Source organism: Rattus norvegicus, chromosome 2 (assembly GCF_021556685.1).
Source record: "Rattus norvegicus strain SHRSP/BbbUtx chromosome 2, alternate assembly SHRSP_T2T, whole genome shotgun sequence".
Lineage (NCBI taxonomy): Eukaryota > Metazoa > Chordata > Mammalia > Rodentia > Muridae > Rattus > Rattus norvegicus.
The window spans coordinates 237,955,078-237,973,866 of NC_141535.1; the positions used below are offsets into that span (position 1 = coordinate 237,955,078).

Genomic DNA, 18,789 nt, shown 5'->3' on the forward strand with positions numbered 1-18,789 from the left:
AATTTGTCCAATTATAATATGAGGAAATATATTTTATTTGACAGTATGAAAAATCACTTAACATTTAGGAAATGACTTCTATTTTATTATGCCCAATGGACTTCCCATACATTTTAGCTTTTCTATTAGCTACCACTTCAATCAAAGAAGAAGCCTGGAAGATAGAAAGTCCTAATTTAATGTTTCCAAAATACTGAAATATAGTCATGTCAGAACGTTGACAGAATGGACATCGGGGAAATGGGTGCTTCACAGGATCGCACGGTGCATGCAGCTGACAAGCTAAGTGACTTATTCCAATGACTCCTAAGCGGGATGAGCAGACCTCACGACTCCTGTGCTCTCAGCACCAATTACAGCTCATGCGTGCCAATTTTGGAATAGCTATTATTTTCTACAAATTTAAATTTATGAATTTATTTATCAAAGGTGAAGTAACATTCACAAAGCAACTCATTGCATGCATGTATCTATAACTTACACTCACTAACTAGTCTTACTGATCCCACTCCAATTTAGCAATAAAATAATTATGAATCAAATTTGTCTTCACAGAGTTCAATGTCGGAAGTTATAAACTGATTTCTGGCCGATGAAGGCAGCATCTTGTTAATAGCCTACAGCTATTGGCATTGGGGAAAGATGACATAACTGTAAAATTTCTGTGCTTTGAATCAACTTACTAGGCTAAGAGAGACTCACTGAAGAGCTTGCACACTGCACCAAGAAACACTCTGTTAACTTCCGGTCACAGCACACGGGGTTAAAGAAGCCATTTCTCCAAACCAGCTATTGCAATCTCAACAAAGGATTTATTTAGCAGGAAAAGTTATACATTAATTAAATTCTCAAACATAAAACATTTTTATAAGTAGGTTTTCTACTGATGTACCAATGCTCACACTACCTTGGTCCTCAGGGGAAAATGAATCAGCCAGCATTCCATAGGTGTAAGGAGAACTGGGCCAGCAAAGCGTATTTGTAAATGCAGGCACCATGTCTGTGGTGTCTCTAAGGGACATAAAATAAATCTACAGAAGGGTGCAGAGAACTACTGCTCACTTCTTCTCACTCTTTTCCTTCCCCAAAGCAGTCAGTGTTATAACCGTCTATTCACCAGACCAGTAAAAGACTATCTGGAAACAAGTGCTGATAGATTAGGAAATCACCAGAACAAAATGTTGAAAAATGGCCTGGGTTTTATGAAGATAGCACAACTGCTTTGTATTTCACAAACACAACGTTTAGGGACCAGGGATGTCACTCAGCTAGTAGAGCACTTGTCTAGAATGCATGGAGCTCTTGGTCTAATCCCTGAATGATGCCGTCCCACACTGTAGGAGCATCCCCTGACGGACAAGTGTGGCTCTCAGTGCACAAACCTTCTCTCTCTGTCTCTCTGTCTCTCTCTGTCTCTCTGTCTCTGTCTCTGTCTCTGTCTCTCTCTCTCTCTCTCTCACACACACACACACACACATACACACACACACACACACACACACACAGTCCAGGATGGCATGGCGTGGTAAGGAGAGGGTGCATGGGTGACAAGGAGCTGTCAGTGAGAGCAATGAGCACTGAGTCTCCCATGGCTGTCACTGGTACAGAACACTTTGCACGTGTGTGTTTTGGTGAGTTGATGTTGGGGCAGTTAAATGCATACCTGTGGTCCACAGTTGGCTCCTGGAGACCCGCCTGTGCCTGGTCTCCTATGGACTTGCTTGGACTGCCTCTCCCCTGTGCTGATGTGGCTATCTACCCTCTGGCTGTTACAAATTACCAGTGTGTGCTGGGCCCTCTGAGTTCTTAGTCACTGAACCTGGAGACAGACTTCAGGATCCACTCCCAGAGGGAATGGCTGTTGGGCTACTGATCAGTTATTCATCGTATGAATGCTAATTTCCCTTCAGGAAAATTAATGAACTCTTTGATCAGTATACATCGCTCCTGCTTATGCTCCTGCAGTATCTTGCTGCTCATGAAGACCAGAATAATATATACATTATATATAGTAAACCTAAGACATTTTCAAATTATGTAAGTCAAAGACTCTAGAATTAGGTTTTCTGTAACATCTGTTACTTGATTACTTTGTTCTCACATACCATTTTTGAACACAATATTGATTTCTATATTACCATCGGTAACACAGTCAGACACAGTTGCTATGGAAACCATACCTGACTCATTATACTACTGGCACTCAAGCATGAAATGTAGGACTATATACAGAACAAACACAGTGCATGCATTGATAGGGTGGCACAGTAACTCGGGATTACAAGTCTTTTCTGTCAACTGCATTTCCAAGTTGCATCACTGAACCTTAATAGTCATGAATAATCTGACATTTAAATGCTACCTCCTCTAGTTTTCAAAAGCAAAATATGTGCAGAAGAGAGTAAAAAGGCTGACTGACCATCTATCGTTCTGTGCACTTAAAAATACCAGCTTGGGTTAGAATACTCTTCACAATCCAGAAACTGCTTCACAATCCAGTGCTCAATGCATGTGTGAGTGAGTTAAGCACTGGGTTAACTTTGGTTTTGATTTAACGCTGCACCTACTTTATGACAGGTTTCACAGCAGAAAGGTAAGCAGTAAGTAATAGGCTTTGTTCCTTTCTGTTGTTGCCCCATGTAGCCCAGTATGGTCGTCAACTCAACATCTCACCTCTTCTCCTAGTGTTAAGAGCACAGGCATACGCCACCTCTCCCAGCAGGAAAAACCAAATTTGAATTAAAACTACAAATATAGAACACCCAAATATAAGACTAAAATTGGATTTTAATGCCATGAGCTATTAAAATATCCAGTTAGGCTTTTTTGTACTAATGGCGGCACAGTAAGTCCTGCAGTGTGGACAGATACCCTTCTGCTTGGATCAGTATTATGGGGGAACTGGGGACCATGACTTGTATGTCACACTGTACAGATTCTAAAATGATGAGGTGGTAACATTGCATGTGGTCTTAGATGGGAAAATGGTAGAGACTCTCCAACAAGGAGAGAGAATCAAACCTTCAGCTAAATACGACAGCACCAGAATCTGCTGCACTTCCAAATAAACGAGGAAAACCATCCTACCACGATGTCACTTATTTTATGCTATTTTAAAAGTATGATTATATTTTACATGGTTATCGATTTAGAACATATTCACTTATTGAATGCAAAATAAAATTAGAAATAAATGAAAAGATTCACCAACAGCTGATAACATATTACCCAAGGGAGAATGACTGTCAAACTGAGGTCAATTGATACCAAGGCACATGCATTTGTTTTAACTGAAGCAACTGTACTAAGTAAACATAAATTTAGTTTACACAGCACACTTGTTAATAATTTGATTTCTTTTATGAAGAAGAGTATAATTTGTATAGCAAAGGTTCAGGAACTTTAGCCTCTGTCAAATTACTGAAAACATTCCTATAATCTCCAAATTCCCGTTCTGGCTATTTCTACTCTGCAGTAATAAAATATTCTTCTCTCACAGTTTTCATATACTTCAGCTTTCCTGACAGTCTTTATATGACCATGGGCTCTTATTCTCTTCTGAATGGTAGTCACTTCTCACATTCTTTCCTCTTAGAGATGGATTTATTTTTTCTTTTTATACATATGCATGTGACCTCCATGAGTTTATGTGTACCATGTGTGTGTAGAAGCCCATGGAGATCAGGATAGCATCAGATTTCCCTAGAACTCGAGTTAGCAGAGGCCCTGAGATGCCATGTGGATGCTGGGAGCCAAACTCTGGATCTCTACAGTTCAGGGAGGCGAGCCATCTCTCTTGTCCCACATTCTTAAAGCAAAGTCCCTCCCTTCTCTGCTAACCTTTCCACCATGCTTTACTCTGTGCATATTAAACATCCTTTTTTTTTTTTTTTCTTTTTTTCGGAGCTGGGGACCAAACCCAGGGCCTTGCGCTTGCTAGGCAAGTGCTCTACCACTGAGCTAAATCCCCAACCCCCATATTAAACATTCTTACTGTGACTTTCACACTCTGTGAGGCAACAACTGTGACAGTTGAGAGCCTTGAAGTACAGAAGTTCAATGCTAAGGAGAAGAGCAGAGCTTCTGTCCCTCGGAAGAGGCTGCACCCACCCGCCTGTATCGTGTGAGCACCCTTCCTCTTGAACACTGGTCTCAACTTATTTACTTGCAAGAGGCATTTGCTTTTTACCTGTGACAAAGTTAAGGTTGATGTCTATGGTTAGCCCACTAATTTGTAAATACTAATCTAGTATCAAAGCATCTCAAGAAAATGTAGTAAAACATCTCATAAGTTTCATAGATAGCACAGGCAATGTGAGATTTGGAAGTACCAGTGGTGGGTTGGTGGAGGCGGGCACCACAGTGATTGGACAGTCAGTTTGCTGAGCCTTTCCTAGCGGCCTCATTGAGGCTGCAATTAATTTAAAGTTGGATCCTAGCATAAAGAATAAATTATGTAATTGGAATATTCATGGTACCTTGTGCATACTTAGCATTGTAAATTTAAACTCATTGGTGCTTTACAAAATACCAGTGTGGATCTGGTTGGTTAGAAAGAAATGGAGCCTTCACTTCTAGGCTGGTCAGACTCATGTCTGCCTACGAAGGCCATAAGGTACAACAATAACCGAATGGTAAGTGCCTGCATCTCAGGTCCATTACGCAGCAGCGTTCCTCACCCAAACAAGGGTGTAAGGGTTGTGTATGCGCACTAAGAGCAGTGCCTCCTCCTGTGAATGGCTGAGATTAACAACATGCATTTATTTCTGTGGGGAAGGTCACATGGGTGCTGCCCAGAGGACAATTCACAAGAGCTGCCTTTCTCCTTCCGCCTGTGAACTCAGGTCCCTGGGCTTAAAGAGGTTGCCTTTCCCTGCAGAGCGCTCCCTTCCTCCCTCCCTCCCTCCAACTCCCAAAGTATCCAGTGCTGTGTTTGCCTTCTGTATTGAAAATGCAGTAGCAATTTCAGAAAAGTCTCAAGCACGAGCTAAGGTGAGAATGAATGACTAAAAATTAGAGACTAAAAATGCAAATGACTTTATGGGATAATTTTGCACAGTGTTAGATGGTCAGTCCACTAACAGCCAAGGAGAATTGTTGTCTCCTACTTGCTAAAAATCAGTCCCAATTATAACCCCATTAAACATAAGCAGTTCTGCTGAACTCAATTCTGTGAATTCTTAGAAAGGGCCATCCAAATTATTTTGACTTTTAATTTTGATGTAATTCAAATAAGACATCCATTTTTAGAACAGTTACATAAAAACAGCTCCTAAAACTCGAAGTACAATTCACATGAGATCACAGTTCTGATTTCGGGATCACTGAGAATAATTACAGTCCTCGCTAGCTGCCTGCTTACTCACACTCTGCTGACCTGCCTGTGCAGAGGCTCTAGAGTCTGCAGGAGCAGCAATAAGAGTTCAGTTTCCCACCAGCTTAGGGCGAGGATCTGACAGCATGAGACAGTTCTAATCTGGAGCTTTAACTTCACTCCCAAACAATGGGGAGGAAGGAACAATCAGACTTACCTTTCCGGAAACAATCTTCTCATAAATCTGAATTGGCTGGTCAGCAAAGAACGGGGGGTAGCCAGCAGCCATCTCGTAGATCAGTACACCCAATGCCCACCAGTCCACTGCCTTATTGTAACCCTGGAATAGAGCAACATCAGTGAACACTAAGTCACAGCCGTTTCAAAATGATCTGGAAATATATGAACATGTGTATAACAGTTTTTAGCAGCTATGTAGAATAGAATAAGATAAATGAATAAAAGCTATCAGGGCAGGTTTAATTAAATAAAACAAAGAATTTCCAGATATTGGAATGTGTTGTTGGGAAGGACTATTAAATCTGAGTCCTAAACATCACTGAGCATAACACTGAGCATAACCTCTTCAGTAGCAGAGAGGGAATTAGAGCAAACCCACTGGAGCCCAGTCTTGGCCACGGCCTGGGCATTAGGTGTGCAAGAGCACAGCTAGAAAGGTAAAAAACTCCAAAACCAATAGGATTATTGGAGCAGCAAGAGATGAAAGTGACTTGTGAACAGCCTGCACTCTGGGATCTGGACATAATCACGTCTGTTTCAGTATCTTTGGAAAACTTAAAATTTAATGTGGCCTCTAATCAGAAGTGGTGTCCAAGTACATGTAAATTGTGCTATTTGCTTGTCCAGTCTCATCTCCTGAACGCACCGGAAGGCAAACATGCATAGGTTGTGTGAACAGTATCCAGAGAAAGGCATGCTTAAAGAGCACATTGTGAGGAGATACAACTCAAGGTTATGACGTTTCCTTTGCCATTTTTTATATCAACCTTGCTAAAATGCACATGCTGAGCAATCTGTAAGAGAATACCAGTCTTTATGTTAATACACTCTCAATACATAATACATTTATACAACGGTTGCCATCAGCCATGGTCTGTGTCAACTGAAGATTATGTGGGAAAGACAGTGCTCCAATGTTTTAAGCATCCCTTCACTTAGGTGGTGAGATTGAATCAAAGGAAGAACAGACAACTGACCCATCTTGTCTTTATCTCTACATCTGGGCGGGGCCTGGAGCAAGCCTTCTGCACCGGGACCCTTCCTGTCGGGAAGAACCGTGACTGCCTGGGCTACACTGAAGGTTAGGTCATCACTGCTTCGTCAGGACTAACAAAAGTGAGAGATGTGTGACCAGCTCTAGACAGACTGCCTCAGGAATCAGCCCTGGTAGACTTAAACTCATAGCTTAAAGGGCTGTAAGCTTCTGCTGTGTGTGCCAACAGCACCCCGTACCTTGCTGAGGATGATCTCTGGGGCCAGGTACTCTGGGGTGCCACACAATGTCCAAGTCCTGCCCTTGACTCTCTTGGCGAACCCAAAATCTGTGACCTATGAAGGGAAGCAGAAATGTGAAAACTCACTCACAGAGCAGAGGTCCTGTACTTAGATCCAAAGTTAAGAATTTGGGATTAAAATAATATACATGAAAAAGAGTCAACATGATTCATAGTAACTCATGGAGGTGACTATTTAAAACCCGAAGCTGGCAGGGCAGGGCCACACCTAAGCACTTCATTAAGTGAAAACGAGGAGGAAAGGAGAGGCCCAACACAGAGTGCCGAACCCCCGAAGTCCGGCACGTCTCTGCCCATGGCATGGATCATCCAGGGAACAAACACGCTCTGCATACACTCCTCTGACAGCTAAGCATAGAGAGCCGTGGCCTCAAGCTATAAGCTACTGAAGGAACTAGAGAGGAGACACAGTCTCTAACTCCTCTGTCTACAGTCAGGTCTCAGCCAGCCACATATTTGAGTAATAAATGTTGCTAAATTTTCTGGGTTAACATTCTAATTCTTCCATTCCTGACTATGTACCTGGCCACAACAGAGACTCATTAACTTTAAGATCATCACAATAGAGTATTTATAATTCACAGGGTTATTCACAGGGTTGCATTAAAAGAGGCAACACAGATTGACTATTGTTTATCCAAAGTATTTGGCACCAAAAGGGTTTCAGGGTTTGGATTTTTCCAGTTTTTTTTTTTTTTTTTTTTTTTTTTTTTAATAATTCCTAACAAGGATTGAGGTCCCAGTGAGGGCTGGACACAGAATTCCTGTGTCGTAGACACTGCAGTCACAGCCTGGAGGAGTCACAAACACTGTTATCAGGGTGCCTGTCACATGAAGTCACCTGAGTAACTCTCCATTTGCGGTGTCACGTCAATATACAAATGAATTTCACATAGGAATCATTTTGATTTTGATTTTCAGGTTGAGAGGTGCTCAAACTACACAAACAGGACTCCTAGTACCCATGACAGCTCACACATTTAGTCATATTGTTTCTTTGGGCAGGAACCTAAACTTAGTTCACAGCCACTGACTCTAGAAGATACCTGTGGGCTCCTGCCTTCATGTGGGACGTGCTCACCTGCAAAGCTGGGAATTCACTTCAGCCTTTTAGATAGAACCAATTTTCTACTTCAAACCAACCAACCAAGCAACCAAACCCATCAAACACTGACATTTGAGGTACAATGTGTGAAGCTATTTCAGTGTTTCCCAGATGCATAGATGCCATGTGATCCAATCCTACCTGGATGTAACCCTGGTGGTCAATTAAGAGGTTTTCCGGCTTGAGATCTCTGTAGATGAGGTCGAGGGAATGGAGGTACTCAAATGTTAGCACGATCTGAGCTGCATAGAAACGAGCATGGGGTTCACTGGAAAAGAGAAAACAGTGTCCTGTAGAGATGGGGGAGGACTGCTCACTAATGGACTTTACACAAAATGAAAATGGAGTGGAGGTATTTCAGGAGAGGGTCTCTTTATTCAAATGTTGGTGACGAATCTGTCATTTCCCAAACATCTATTGCCTTCAAATAACACATCTTACTGCAAGTTCTCACTGCCCAAGCTGGGCGATGGTGATGTCACTGTAAACACAGCTGCCCATGAGAGGACAGAGACGTACACTGCCACTCGGTGCTCCAGAGATGCCGTCAGTGCAGCTACCAGGCCACAGGCCCCACTCACTTTCCTCACAGCTAAGGGATTAAGGGATTCACTGTACAGAACTGCTGAACTGTACCCATCTGAAGGCCACCGCCGTTTCCCCTGTTCTGAAGGACTTTCTGCTACTAAATGACCAGCACACACTTGCCATCATAGAAAACTCTGGTAAGAAGGACACACAATCCCATTTAGAACTATAAAGGCAATCTTGCCATGTGAATTTCCAAATTTCCAACTGGGCACGTTTATAGTCACACAGATACATTCTGTATGTTTGTAAAAACCAGGTGAGGCTCTTGTAGGTCATAGATCTAGAAATTTTGACATTAGTGTAATTTTCAGGCTATAATCTTAGAATTATTTGAAAACGTATACCAAATTTCTAATTGGAATTTGTAGTTAATTTTCAAATACATTGAGTGTTTGCTAATCTGTCTGATAAGCTTGAATGACTATCAGATTTGTGTCTTTAGTGAACAACCTCAATTACTGAGAGTTTCAGGGATGGCACTAGACTCAGAAATACCTCAGAAGACTCAGACACACACTGTTCATTGTGCCATCAGCACGTTCCACAGGTCCTCCCTTCCACATTCACTTCAGGTACTTAGTAAAGACTGGCTGACTTCAGGAATAAGCAGTGATGTTTTATAATGCCTCTCCAGTTTCAGCCAGGTCCCAAAAAGGCGGTAAAGAATGAAGGGGGCTCTGGAGTAGATACGGGGGGACTCCTCCCTGGTTTTGGAGCATGTAACTTCAGAAACCCCATAATTTGATCTGGAAGGCCCCATTACATCTCCTCTCCTCATCTGTAAATATGAGGTTGGCTTGGTGTTGTATTTATGTTTATATAGCCTAACGTTTGTGCCAAGAAACATAGGCAGTATATCAATCCAGTCACCAAAATGCTGAAATGGAAGAGAATATTCTACATGCAATGAATTAGAGCAGCTTTAAGTGCAGACATCAGTCTAGGTCAAGACTCAAGTGACTGACTAGACTGATAAAAGCCACACTGGGCAGTGACTTAGGTTCTCTGTAAGAACACGCAGTGCCCAGAGTTCACACGCAGCAAGTGTGGCGGAAAGGAAGGATAATTCCCACTGAACTGCTTTCCTTACAGCGCCAGGCGGGGTGTGTAACACAGCTATGGGCAGCTCACAGAAGAGACAAGTGATGCAGAAAAGGAGCAGTGCACTTGAAGGACAGATTTGGGCGTGGCATTTCAGTGAAAGCATGGGAAGACTATGGGGAACGAGAGATTGGCTGTAATGCTTTAAGTACATGGGGCTCCCTTAGAGTCAAACAGACTAAGGAGAACCACTTAGAGCGATGGGAAAGAGGTGAAGACAGGATGTAAAAGACCCTCAACGTCAAAGAGAAGCCACATTTCACTACACAGTCTCCATACATATTAGCTTCCCCTTGCACAGGTCAATAAATGAATCTTGGCCTAGGCTCAGGCAACTCACATAACTAATGGCTGCACAGCTCTGCGTTAGTCTCTCCTCTGTGTTAGTCTCTCCTCTGTGTTAGTCTCTCCTCTGTGTTAGTCTCTCCTCTGTGTTGGTCTCTCCTCTGTGTTAGTCTCTCCTCTGTGTTAGTCTCTCCCCTGTGTTAGTCTCTCCTCTGTGTTAGTCACTGCTCTGTGTTAGTCTCTCCCCTGAGTTGGTCTCTCCTCTGTGTTAGTCACTCCTCTGTGTTAGTCACTGCTCTGTGTTAGTCTCTCCTCTGTGTTAGTCTCTCCACTGTGTTAGTCACTCCTCTGTGTTAGTCTCTCCTCTGTGTTGGTCTCTCCTCTGTGTTAGTCACTCCTCTGTGTTGGTCACTCCTCTGTGTTGGTCTCTCCTCTGTGTTGGTCTCTCCTCTGTGTTAGTCTCTCCTCTGTGTTAGTCTCTCCTCTGCGTTAGTCTCTCCTCTGCGTTAGTCTCTCCTCTGCGTTAGTCTCTCCTCTGCGTTAGTCTCTCCTCTGCGTTAGTCTCTCCTCTGCGTTAGTCTCTCCTCTGCGTTAGTCTCTCCTCTGCGTTAGTCTCTCCTCTGCGTTAGTCTCTCCTCTGTGTTAGTCACTCCTCTGTGTTAGTCTCTCCTCTGCGTTAGTCTCTCCACTGCGTTAGTCACTCCTCTGCGTTAGTCTCTCCTCTGCGTTGGTCTCTCCTCTGCGTTGGTCTCTCCTCTGCGTTAGTCTCTCCTCTGCGTTAGTCTCTCCTCTGCGTTAGTCTCTCCTCTGCGTTAGTCTCTCCTCTGCGTTAGTCTCTCCTCTGCGTTAGTCTCTCCTCTGCGTTAGTCTCTCCTCTGCGTTAGTCTCTCCTCTGTGTTAGTCTCTCCACTGTGTTAGTCTCTCCTCTGTGTTAGTCACTCCTCTGTGTTAGTCACTCCTCTGTGTTAGTCTCTCCTCTGTGTTAGTCTCTCCTCTGTGTTAGTCTCTCCTCTGTGTTAGTCTCTTGTGAGGCTCCAACTCTACGACCTCCTATTATGAGTCAGTTATCTGTTCCATGGAAACTCACACTTAGGTTTGCCTGAATTCTCAATACTGAGTGAAACTTACTCTGTTCTCAGTCTCACATAATTTTATAAAAGACTAATATAAGAGTTGTAGCTATGAGCCTTGTATATAGATAAAAACTGAAGTGTGTTAGTAATAACCTGGCATGTTACTAATAAAAATATTGTATGCAATTTGTGAATATATTTAAGGAGCTCAACATGAGAAAAGTTTTAATTAAAGTCTAAAAAGACTTTATAATATAACCTCATCTATCACCATATCACTATTATTTTTATGTCTTCTTCCTCATATTCACTCATTCAAATTTCTGCTTTAAATGTCCATTAAATATTATTACAAATGACATAGCATGAGTTGTTATATGCCTCAAATACTATGATTTTTCAAATCATGTTGGTTTTTTAAATTTAATTTTGTTTTATTTTTTAGAAATTCTTCAAATCATGTCACAATACTTACCAGTGGAAGAATATTTAAATTAGTTTCATAGTGTTCTCATTTGAAACTTAAAGCTCATATATGGAATAGCTTCCTATTACTGTGTCCACCTAATAATTTCTATGCATAAAATATGGGTTAATTAAGTCAGATGCATTTCTGGTTTAAAATAAACACAAGCGTGTGAAGACTCAAGGAAGAAAGACATGCGCATCAGTTACCTGAACCTTCCAATTCTTCTTAGATGTGAAAACATTTCCCCCCCAGGAACGTATTCCATAACCATGTATAAATTAGAATTATCCTGTGAACAAATAACAATACCAATTATAAAAAACATTTTAAGATGACAGCATGTTCCATTAGAAAGGGCCCAGTCAAAATGCACTTAATAGATCAACAGAGACGAGTGGGAGAGACACAAGATGAACAGTGCTCTAGTTTTCCACACCCATCCCTACCCACTTAGTGTTCCAGCCACAGAGAGACCCAAGGCTTCTGCTGTCCCTCCTCTTGAAGGGGACACTTAATTCAGAATAATGAAATATGCAGCAATGACACACTAGCACAGCATATGCAAAGGAAAACAACATTAAAAAACAATTTGGAAAAGTAATAAGAATATTTACATTTTTTGTTTGCGAGATGGATGGTTGTAATACTCTAAGTATATAGGGCTTTATTAGATTCCCCAAACAAGGGAGCAAGCAGAACCAAGATGCGGCCTATAACACCAAGTGTCATTCCACAGAACCAGGGCAGCTCCAATCTGAAGGCTCGACCCTTCCCACTTCCTCTGACTTAGCAACAGTGGCACAGAGGTTCTTCTCTCCAACTAGCAAAGGAACAGCGACAACAGAACCACAAAAGCCCAGAAGACAAATCAGCACAGAAAGGAAACTCTGCAGTCATAACAGGAGGGTTTACTCTGTGGAAAGGGCACAGCATCCTCATCTGAATGCGCATAAGGCTGAGTAGCAGGCTGTCCTAGTGCATCACTGTCATCTTTGTCTTGGTCTTGCCTTCCTACGAAAGCTCACACATCCACAACATCAACAACTGCTCAGGGAGAAGCAACTCCCCCAGTGTTGCCCAAGCTCACCAGACTTCTACTGTTTCCTATGTTAAAAGCATCCTGGGTGCAGTATCTTCCTTAGACAGCAGTGCAACTGACCTTAAAAGAATACTCCAGCCGAACAAGGAACGGGAACTCCACTGCCTGCAGGATTCTCTTCTCATTCAGAGTGTGCTCTATTTGCTTTAGCTTAACGACCTGCAAGGGAAAGACAGAGAGACTTTAGTGTACTTAAATAAATTTAAAGGCTATAATCATTTCAAAGAAAAATGTCTTCCATGTAATAATCACAGTGGATGAACAGAATTACTAGACTTCAATAAAGGAAATAGTAACAATCAACCAGGGTGGTAAGAGTCAAATGGATGCAGCCTAGCAAAGAGTTCCAGCCTCTGTCTTCTGGTCAAGTATGTCCCAGCTGTGCTGAGGTGTGTCTGCTATGCCAACACGTGGGAGGCAGAGTCAGGAGAGTACCATATTCAAGGCTAGCCTAGGCTACATAGTGAGATACTGTCTCAAAAAAAAAAAAAGTCAACTATGAATCAAGTCAAAACCAAGTGTTCACTAGGAACAAAGCCAGACCTACTGCTCTCAGAGTCACTGTGTGAAAGTATCTGCTGCTGACAACATGGTCAAACCACTTATTATCTCTGTAAGCAGCAGAGAATTAAAGATCAAGGAGGTCAACTGTATTCACATGAGATATATATAAACTGGTAAGGCATACATGCTTAGCCAATTTTTAATGTAATAGTTTAAAAAATTACCTATGTAAACTGAATTTATGTCAGTGCAGGCATGGGGCACCGGCAAATTTACTTTTAATTCTGCTCATCTACCACATACACATGGTAGAGGCAGGCACTAAGGGACAGGCTAAGAACGTCTGCCTTCACGTTGCATAGGACCCACTTGAAGGACCCATGAATATGTAAATAGCAACATATGAGCAACTGGCAAGTGACAGCTACGGTTTCATAAGCTGTCAGCAGAGAAACTGCTTACTTGAGGCTCAGGACGGAATCTTCACCTCTAAAATTCTGATGCTTTAACGTCATGGGACACAAGTCACATGGTTAATTTACTGCCTGGGACACAGTAACAGCTCAAAAAAGTCAGCTGTTACTACAACTCACTTAAAAACAGTTAGAGCTGAGATGACTTTAAAGACAGACAGACAGACGGTCAAGACTGGGGAGAGATGGAAGAGAAGCTGGATCCAGGTTACGGCTGGAGCTATCCCAAAGGGAAAACATGCAAAGACAAGTCAGAGTGGTGGCTTCACTTGGCTATGCTTAAGGATAGTGCTTCTGAAAATTTGGTAAAGACTGGTAAAGAACTCTCTCTCTTGGGATAGAGTTCATATATTAGCTTCAAAATTCATACACAGGCCACACAGCATCCCCTTCCCCTCAGAAGATCATGTACCCTTTTGTTGAATCAATTTTCAAGTCAGAGAAGTAGACACAGAGACCGTGCATGACAGCACGAGGTAAGACTCCAGAGCTTTTGGGAGACATTTATGACAGACAAGGAAGTAGGAAGATAGAGGTCAACTGTGCCTTAATAACCTTAATAAATATAACAGGCTTTCAGATGAGTCAAAGAAATGCTATGGTAGAGTAAAAACCATTGTGTCAGAGGAGAAGGAAATACAAGTAAGAAGTCGGAGCTTTGGGAGTCGTGGTGTTACTATAAAAAACTAGCTGACATTGACTGGGTATCAAACCAGGAAGAACCTTGGAGATTCTTGGAGTGCGTTTTGAAGAGACAATAATGAGCAATAAGGCACGGAATCAGATAAACCGTGGCCAGCATCCTGGTCTACCTTACTATGTCAGACACGGGGAAACTATGCAGAGCAGTGCTTAGCTTAAAAGGGAGAACAATACCATACGCAACTGTGAAGACTTACTGATACAACAGGCACATGTTTGTACATGTGTGTGTGAGTGCAGACGTGCATATTTGCACATGTGTATATATGTTTGCCTGTGTTCATGTGTGTATATATATACTAGCACTGTCTGACATATTGTAAAGAGAAGTAATGTAATTTCTGTATTGATTTTAATCCCTTCACTCCACGGACTCTAAGACTGGAGAAGCTAAATTTACCTAACTGAATGATTTGTATGATCTTACTGACAGAAAGTAGGTTACTATGGCTTGTTATTTTATTACTTATCTCAAGCAAATTAAATAAACAAAACATCCAAATATAAAGTTTTTCTTAGTAATTTATGCCAAGACATAGTGTGCTGCAGTAACAGAAGTGCCATCAAAACTGCAGTTACTTTTTGGCAAAATACCCATTACCATGATTTACCCATGAGGTAGCCATCTTGTTAAATTACTTCACAGGTTCTACAATATGAAAAGAAGAAGCTAAATATGTCTTTCCAAATATTTTAAAGCTGAGGATGGTGAATATTATCTTCTCAATGTCTTTGAAGTAAGGCATTTTATAAATTCTTTAAAAAAGATGACATGTTAGAACCTGTCCTGACAGCGTTTAATAAACACTGTAAGACAAGTGTAGAGATAAGAGCTGAAGCTGAAGCCTCCTGTCTTTTTGTTACAGGAGGAGCTGGACAAGGAACAGGAGCAGGAGGAGCAGGAGCAGGAGGAGGAGGAGCAGGAGGAGGAACAGGAGGAGCAGGAGGAGCAGGAGGAGCAGGAGCAGGAGGAGCAGGAGCAGGAGGAGCAGGAGGAGCAGGAGCAGGAGGAGGAGCAGGAGCAGGAGGAGGAGCAGGAGGAGGAGCAGGAGGAGCAGGAGCAGGAGCAGCAGGAGGAGCAGGAGCAGGAGGAGCAGGAGGAGGAGCAGGAGGAGGAGCAGGAGCAGGAGGAGCAGGAGGAGGAGCAGGAGGAGCAGGAGGAGCAGGAGGAGGAGGAGCAGGAGCAGGAGGAGCAGGAGGAGGAGCAGGAGGAGCAGGAGGAGCAGGAGGAGGAGCAGGAGCAGGAGGAGCAGGAGGAGGAGCAGGAGGAGGAGCAGGAGGAGGAGCAGGAGGAGCAGGAGGAGCAGGAGGAGGAGGAGCAGGAGGAGCAGGAGCAGGAGCAGGAGGAACAGGAGCAGGAGGAGGAGCAGGAGGAGCAGGAAGAGGAGGAGCAGGAGGAGGAGGAGGAAGAGGAGGAGGAGGAACAGGAGCAGGAGCAGGAGGAGGAGCAGGAGCAGGAGGAGCAGCAGGAGGAGCAGCAGGAGGAGCAGCAGGAGGAGCAGGAGGAGGAGCAGCAGGAGGAGCAGGAGGAGGAGGAGGAGGAGGAGAAGCAGGAGGAGCAGGAGGAGCAGGAGCAGGAGGAGCAGCAGGAGGAGCAGGAGGAGCAGGAGGAGCAGGAGGAGGAGGAGCAGGAGGAGCAGGAGCAGGAGGAGCAGGAGGAGCAGGAGGAGCAGGAGGAGGAGCAGGAGGAGGAGGAGCAGGAGGAGCAGGAGCAGGAGGAGGAGCAGGAGGAGGAGGAGCAGCAGGAGGAGCAGGAGGAGGAGCAGGGGGAGGAGGAGCAGCAGGAGGAGCAGGAGCAGCAGGAGCAGCAGGAGGAGCAGCAGGAGGAGCAGGAGCAGGAGCAGGAGGAGCAGGAGCAGGAGCAGGAGCTCCTGGTTACTGGCCTGGTGACCCTTGGCTGAGACATGATGGAAGACATGAGAGGCAGGGATGGATCATCTCAAGTGTGGGGTTAGAATGGACAGGAAGTGAGTTAGTGTTTAAATAGAATGGTTAGAAAACTTGTGACTGAGGGCGACTGATGATGGTCAATTAACTATGTGTAGCATTCATTATCTTTAATCTGAGAAAGATGTAAGTCAGTATCTCCTTTTCATGTGAGAGATAAATCTTGCTTTAATTAAAATGAAGGTTGGGACAGTCTGATGCTATGGCGTTCAACATGTATGGTTATTTAGACTAAACTAATCAAATGTAAAATACATAACAGAGTGAAATCTTAGTATGAATCACAATAATTCTATATTTGTTAAGCAGTAAACACTAGGCCATTAAGTAAATCAGCCTTTAAAATCTATTTCTTATTTCTTAAATGTGGGTATTAAGAAATGTAGAGTTAGAAATCGAGCTTCTTTATTACTAAAGGACGAAGTTACTCCACATCTGTTCCCTGGCATATATTCCCAGGGGTCAGTTACATCATGTCTGTCCCTTGGCTACGTCCCCATGACTCTGCTAACAGTTTCCTAGTAGGATCCCAGTAGGCCAAGAAGCGAGGCTAGTCTCTGTAAGTCAGCACTAAGTAACATGTAGCAATATTTACCCTTGTCTTTCCTACATTGTTAAGTGATTGCAAGAAAAACAGAAAGTGCTTAATAGTTAAGGTAAATGCTAACTGCCTCAGACAACCTGCTTTATTATACTACATCAGAAACAGTGAGAAGTTCTTTTATATAGAATATAGGTTTTACAGTTTTTCCACAATTTAACTGGTATTTTAAATTGACCAAACCCAGTCATGTCAAGCAAGGCGGTGTCTGCTATAAACTAAAATGGAACAAGAACAAAGGTCACGACGTTTCTGCTCATTGGTCTGCGAGTGCTGCGAGTATTGTACTGTTAGAGTGCATAGGTATGTGTTACCTACTGAGAGTTACAGAAATGACACTTCCAGAATAAAGCCATTACAGATAATGACTGCAGACAGCAGCATCGAGTGTCACTGGAAGGTGGCAGTGACAGGCTATCTTATTGCCTGCATTTTAACGTGACGGGGATAAGGCGGGAGGTCACCAACCTTCTGCTTGTCTAAGATCTTCATGGCGTAGTACTGCTCAGTGGCTTTATGCTTTACCAGCATGACTCTTCCGAAGGAACCCGTTCCAAGGGTTTTTTTCCTTTCAAAATCCTCAAGCCCAGCATTACTCTATACAAGTATTAGAAGATACAATAAGGTTTTAAATTAGAAATTCCCACAAGACTACAATAATTATCACTTCAGTATTATATAACCAGGGTGGACAATTTAATTTGTACCTATCCATGTAGAAACAATACATATATACTCTTTAAATTGCAGGTTATTAATTCTATATTCTCCTTTGATTAATGAAAGTCTAATAGTAGAGAATATTTTGTAAAGTGGAGTATAAAAGATGAAGGAAACAAAAGCCTTGGTTAAAATATTAATGGTCACATTTCAATTCCAATGTGAGCTCCTAACACAGCTAATGAACTACTTGTATATTTTAAGAATCATAAACCCAGAGTCAAATAACATATGCAGTCAGAGAATACCTGTAAATATCTATAGAAATGAAAACTGAAAGATCAGCTCTTTCATGACTCCCATGGAAGTGATGTTGAGTCTTTGCGTGTATTTAGAGAACTAGACAACACTCATAGAACTAGATAAAAGTCAAAGAGCCAGACATCAGCCTCGGAAGTAAGCAACAGTCACAGAATTATGTAGCAGCGTTAAATGAGGTAACAGCCTTAGTACTTGGTACAGTCATAGAACTAGGTAATGGTGTCAGACTGGTGTATGGTCCCAGACTTTCTCCTTGATTGTGATAACCCAGTATTACCTAAAACAGGAAGGAAAAAATGTCTTCATTCTACAAAGACCCAAAGTCAGAGTCTCAGAACAATAATCAGATTCTTCTCCTAGATGAATAGATGCTTTGTTAAGCAAACATCTTTGTTTGGCTTTGACTAGTGCACAGAAGCAAAAAATTAGAGGCGTCAATCTATTCAATTTGTTGCTGCTACAACAAAACAAAATTGCTAGGAACAAATTCTGTGCTAGCAACAAGTAGTAATTGCTGACCCATCTGTTCAATAGGCTCCGTCATGAAAACCTCAGGAAATGTTCACGAGACCAGTCTGCAGCACCAGCTTGGGCCAAGCCTGATGTGGAATGTCTTTCCTACACGCGGCAGGCCAGGACACTACAGGGTTTAATCTCCACAGTAAAGCAATGTTGCTTTGGAGAAACGTCTTATTGAATCATTAAGGAAGAAGAGTGACATTATATTTTACTCATAAAATGTGTTGACACTTCAGTCAAGCAGTGGGAACAAACTGTACAACAGGCCATCTCCTCAGGTTTGATCACTGCTTTTCTTCTTATCAGAAAGGAATGCCTTCCTCCTTCCCCACTTTTTAATGTTTTGTATGATAAATGGGATAACTAAAAATATTCAGAAAATAATTAGCTTATATTACAGCAATTTGGAATTAGTATAAAAACTTACACCAGTCAGCATACAGCTTGGTGGTAGAAAGCTTGTCTAGTACACATGAGGCCTTGTGTTCAA

At 42.6% G+C, this 18,789-nt stretch overlaps 2 protein-coding genes across 5 annotated transcripts in view; one reads left to right on the plus strand and one right to left on the minus strand.

Moving 5' to 3' along the window:
- Prkacb (protein kinase cAMP-activated catalytic subunit beta) overlaps positions 1-18,789 on the minus strand; it is a 90,527-nt gene that overhangs the window by 11,963 nt on the left and 59,775 nt on the right. For all 4 annotated transcript variants that reach the window (NM_001077645.2, NM_001439474.1, NM_001439475.1 and 1 more), the window contains 6 exon segments: positions 5,532-5,654; positions 6,788-6,883; positions 8,096-8,222; positions 11,680-11,762; positions 12,633-12,731; positions 17,268-17,396. In NM_001077645.2, coding sequence (NP_001071113.1) covers positions 5,532-5,654; positions 6,788-6,883; positions 8,096-8,222; positions 11,680-11,762; positions 12,633-12,731; positions 17,268-17,396 — 657 coding nt within the window.
- On the plus strand, positions 13,735-17,201 carry LOC148006775 (uncharacterized). The gene is made up of 2 exons (XM_087638757.1): positions 13,735-13,864; positions 15,083-17,201. Exons 1-2 carry the CDS (start codon positions 13,735-13,737, stop codon positions 16,150-16,152), a joined length of 1,200 nt encoding a protein of 399 aa, XP_087494883.1. The 3' UTR covers positions 16,153-17,201.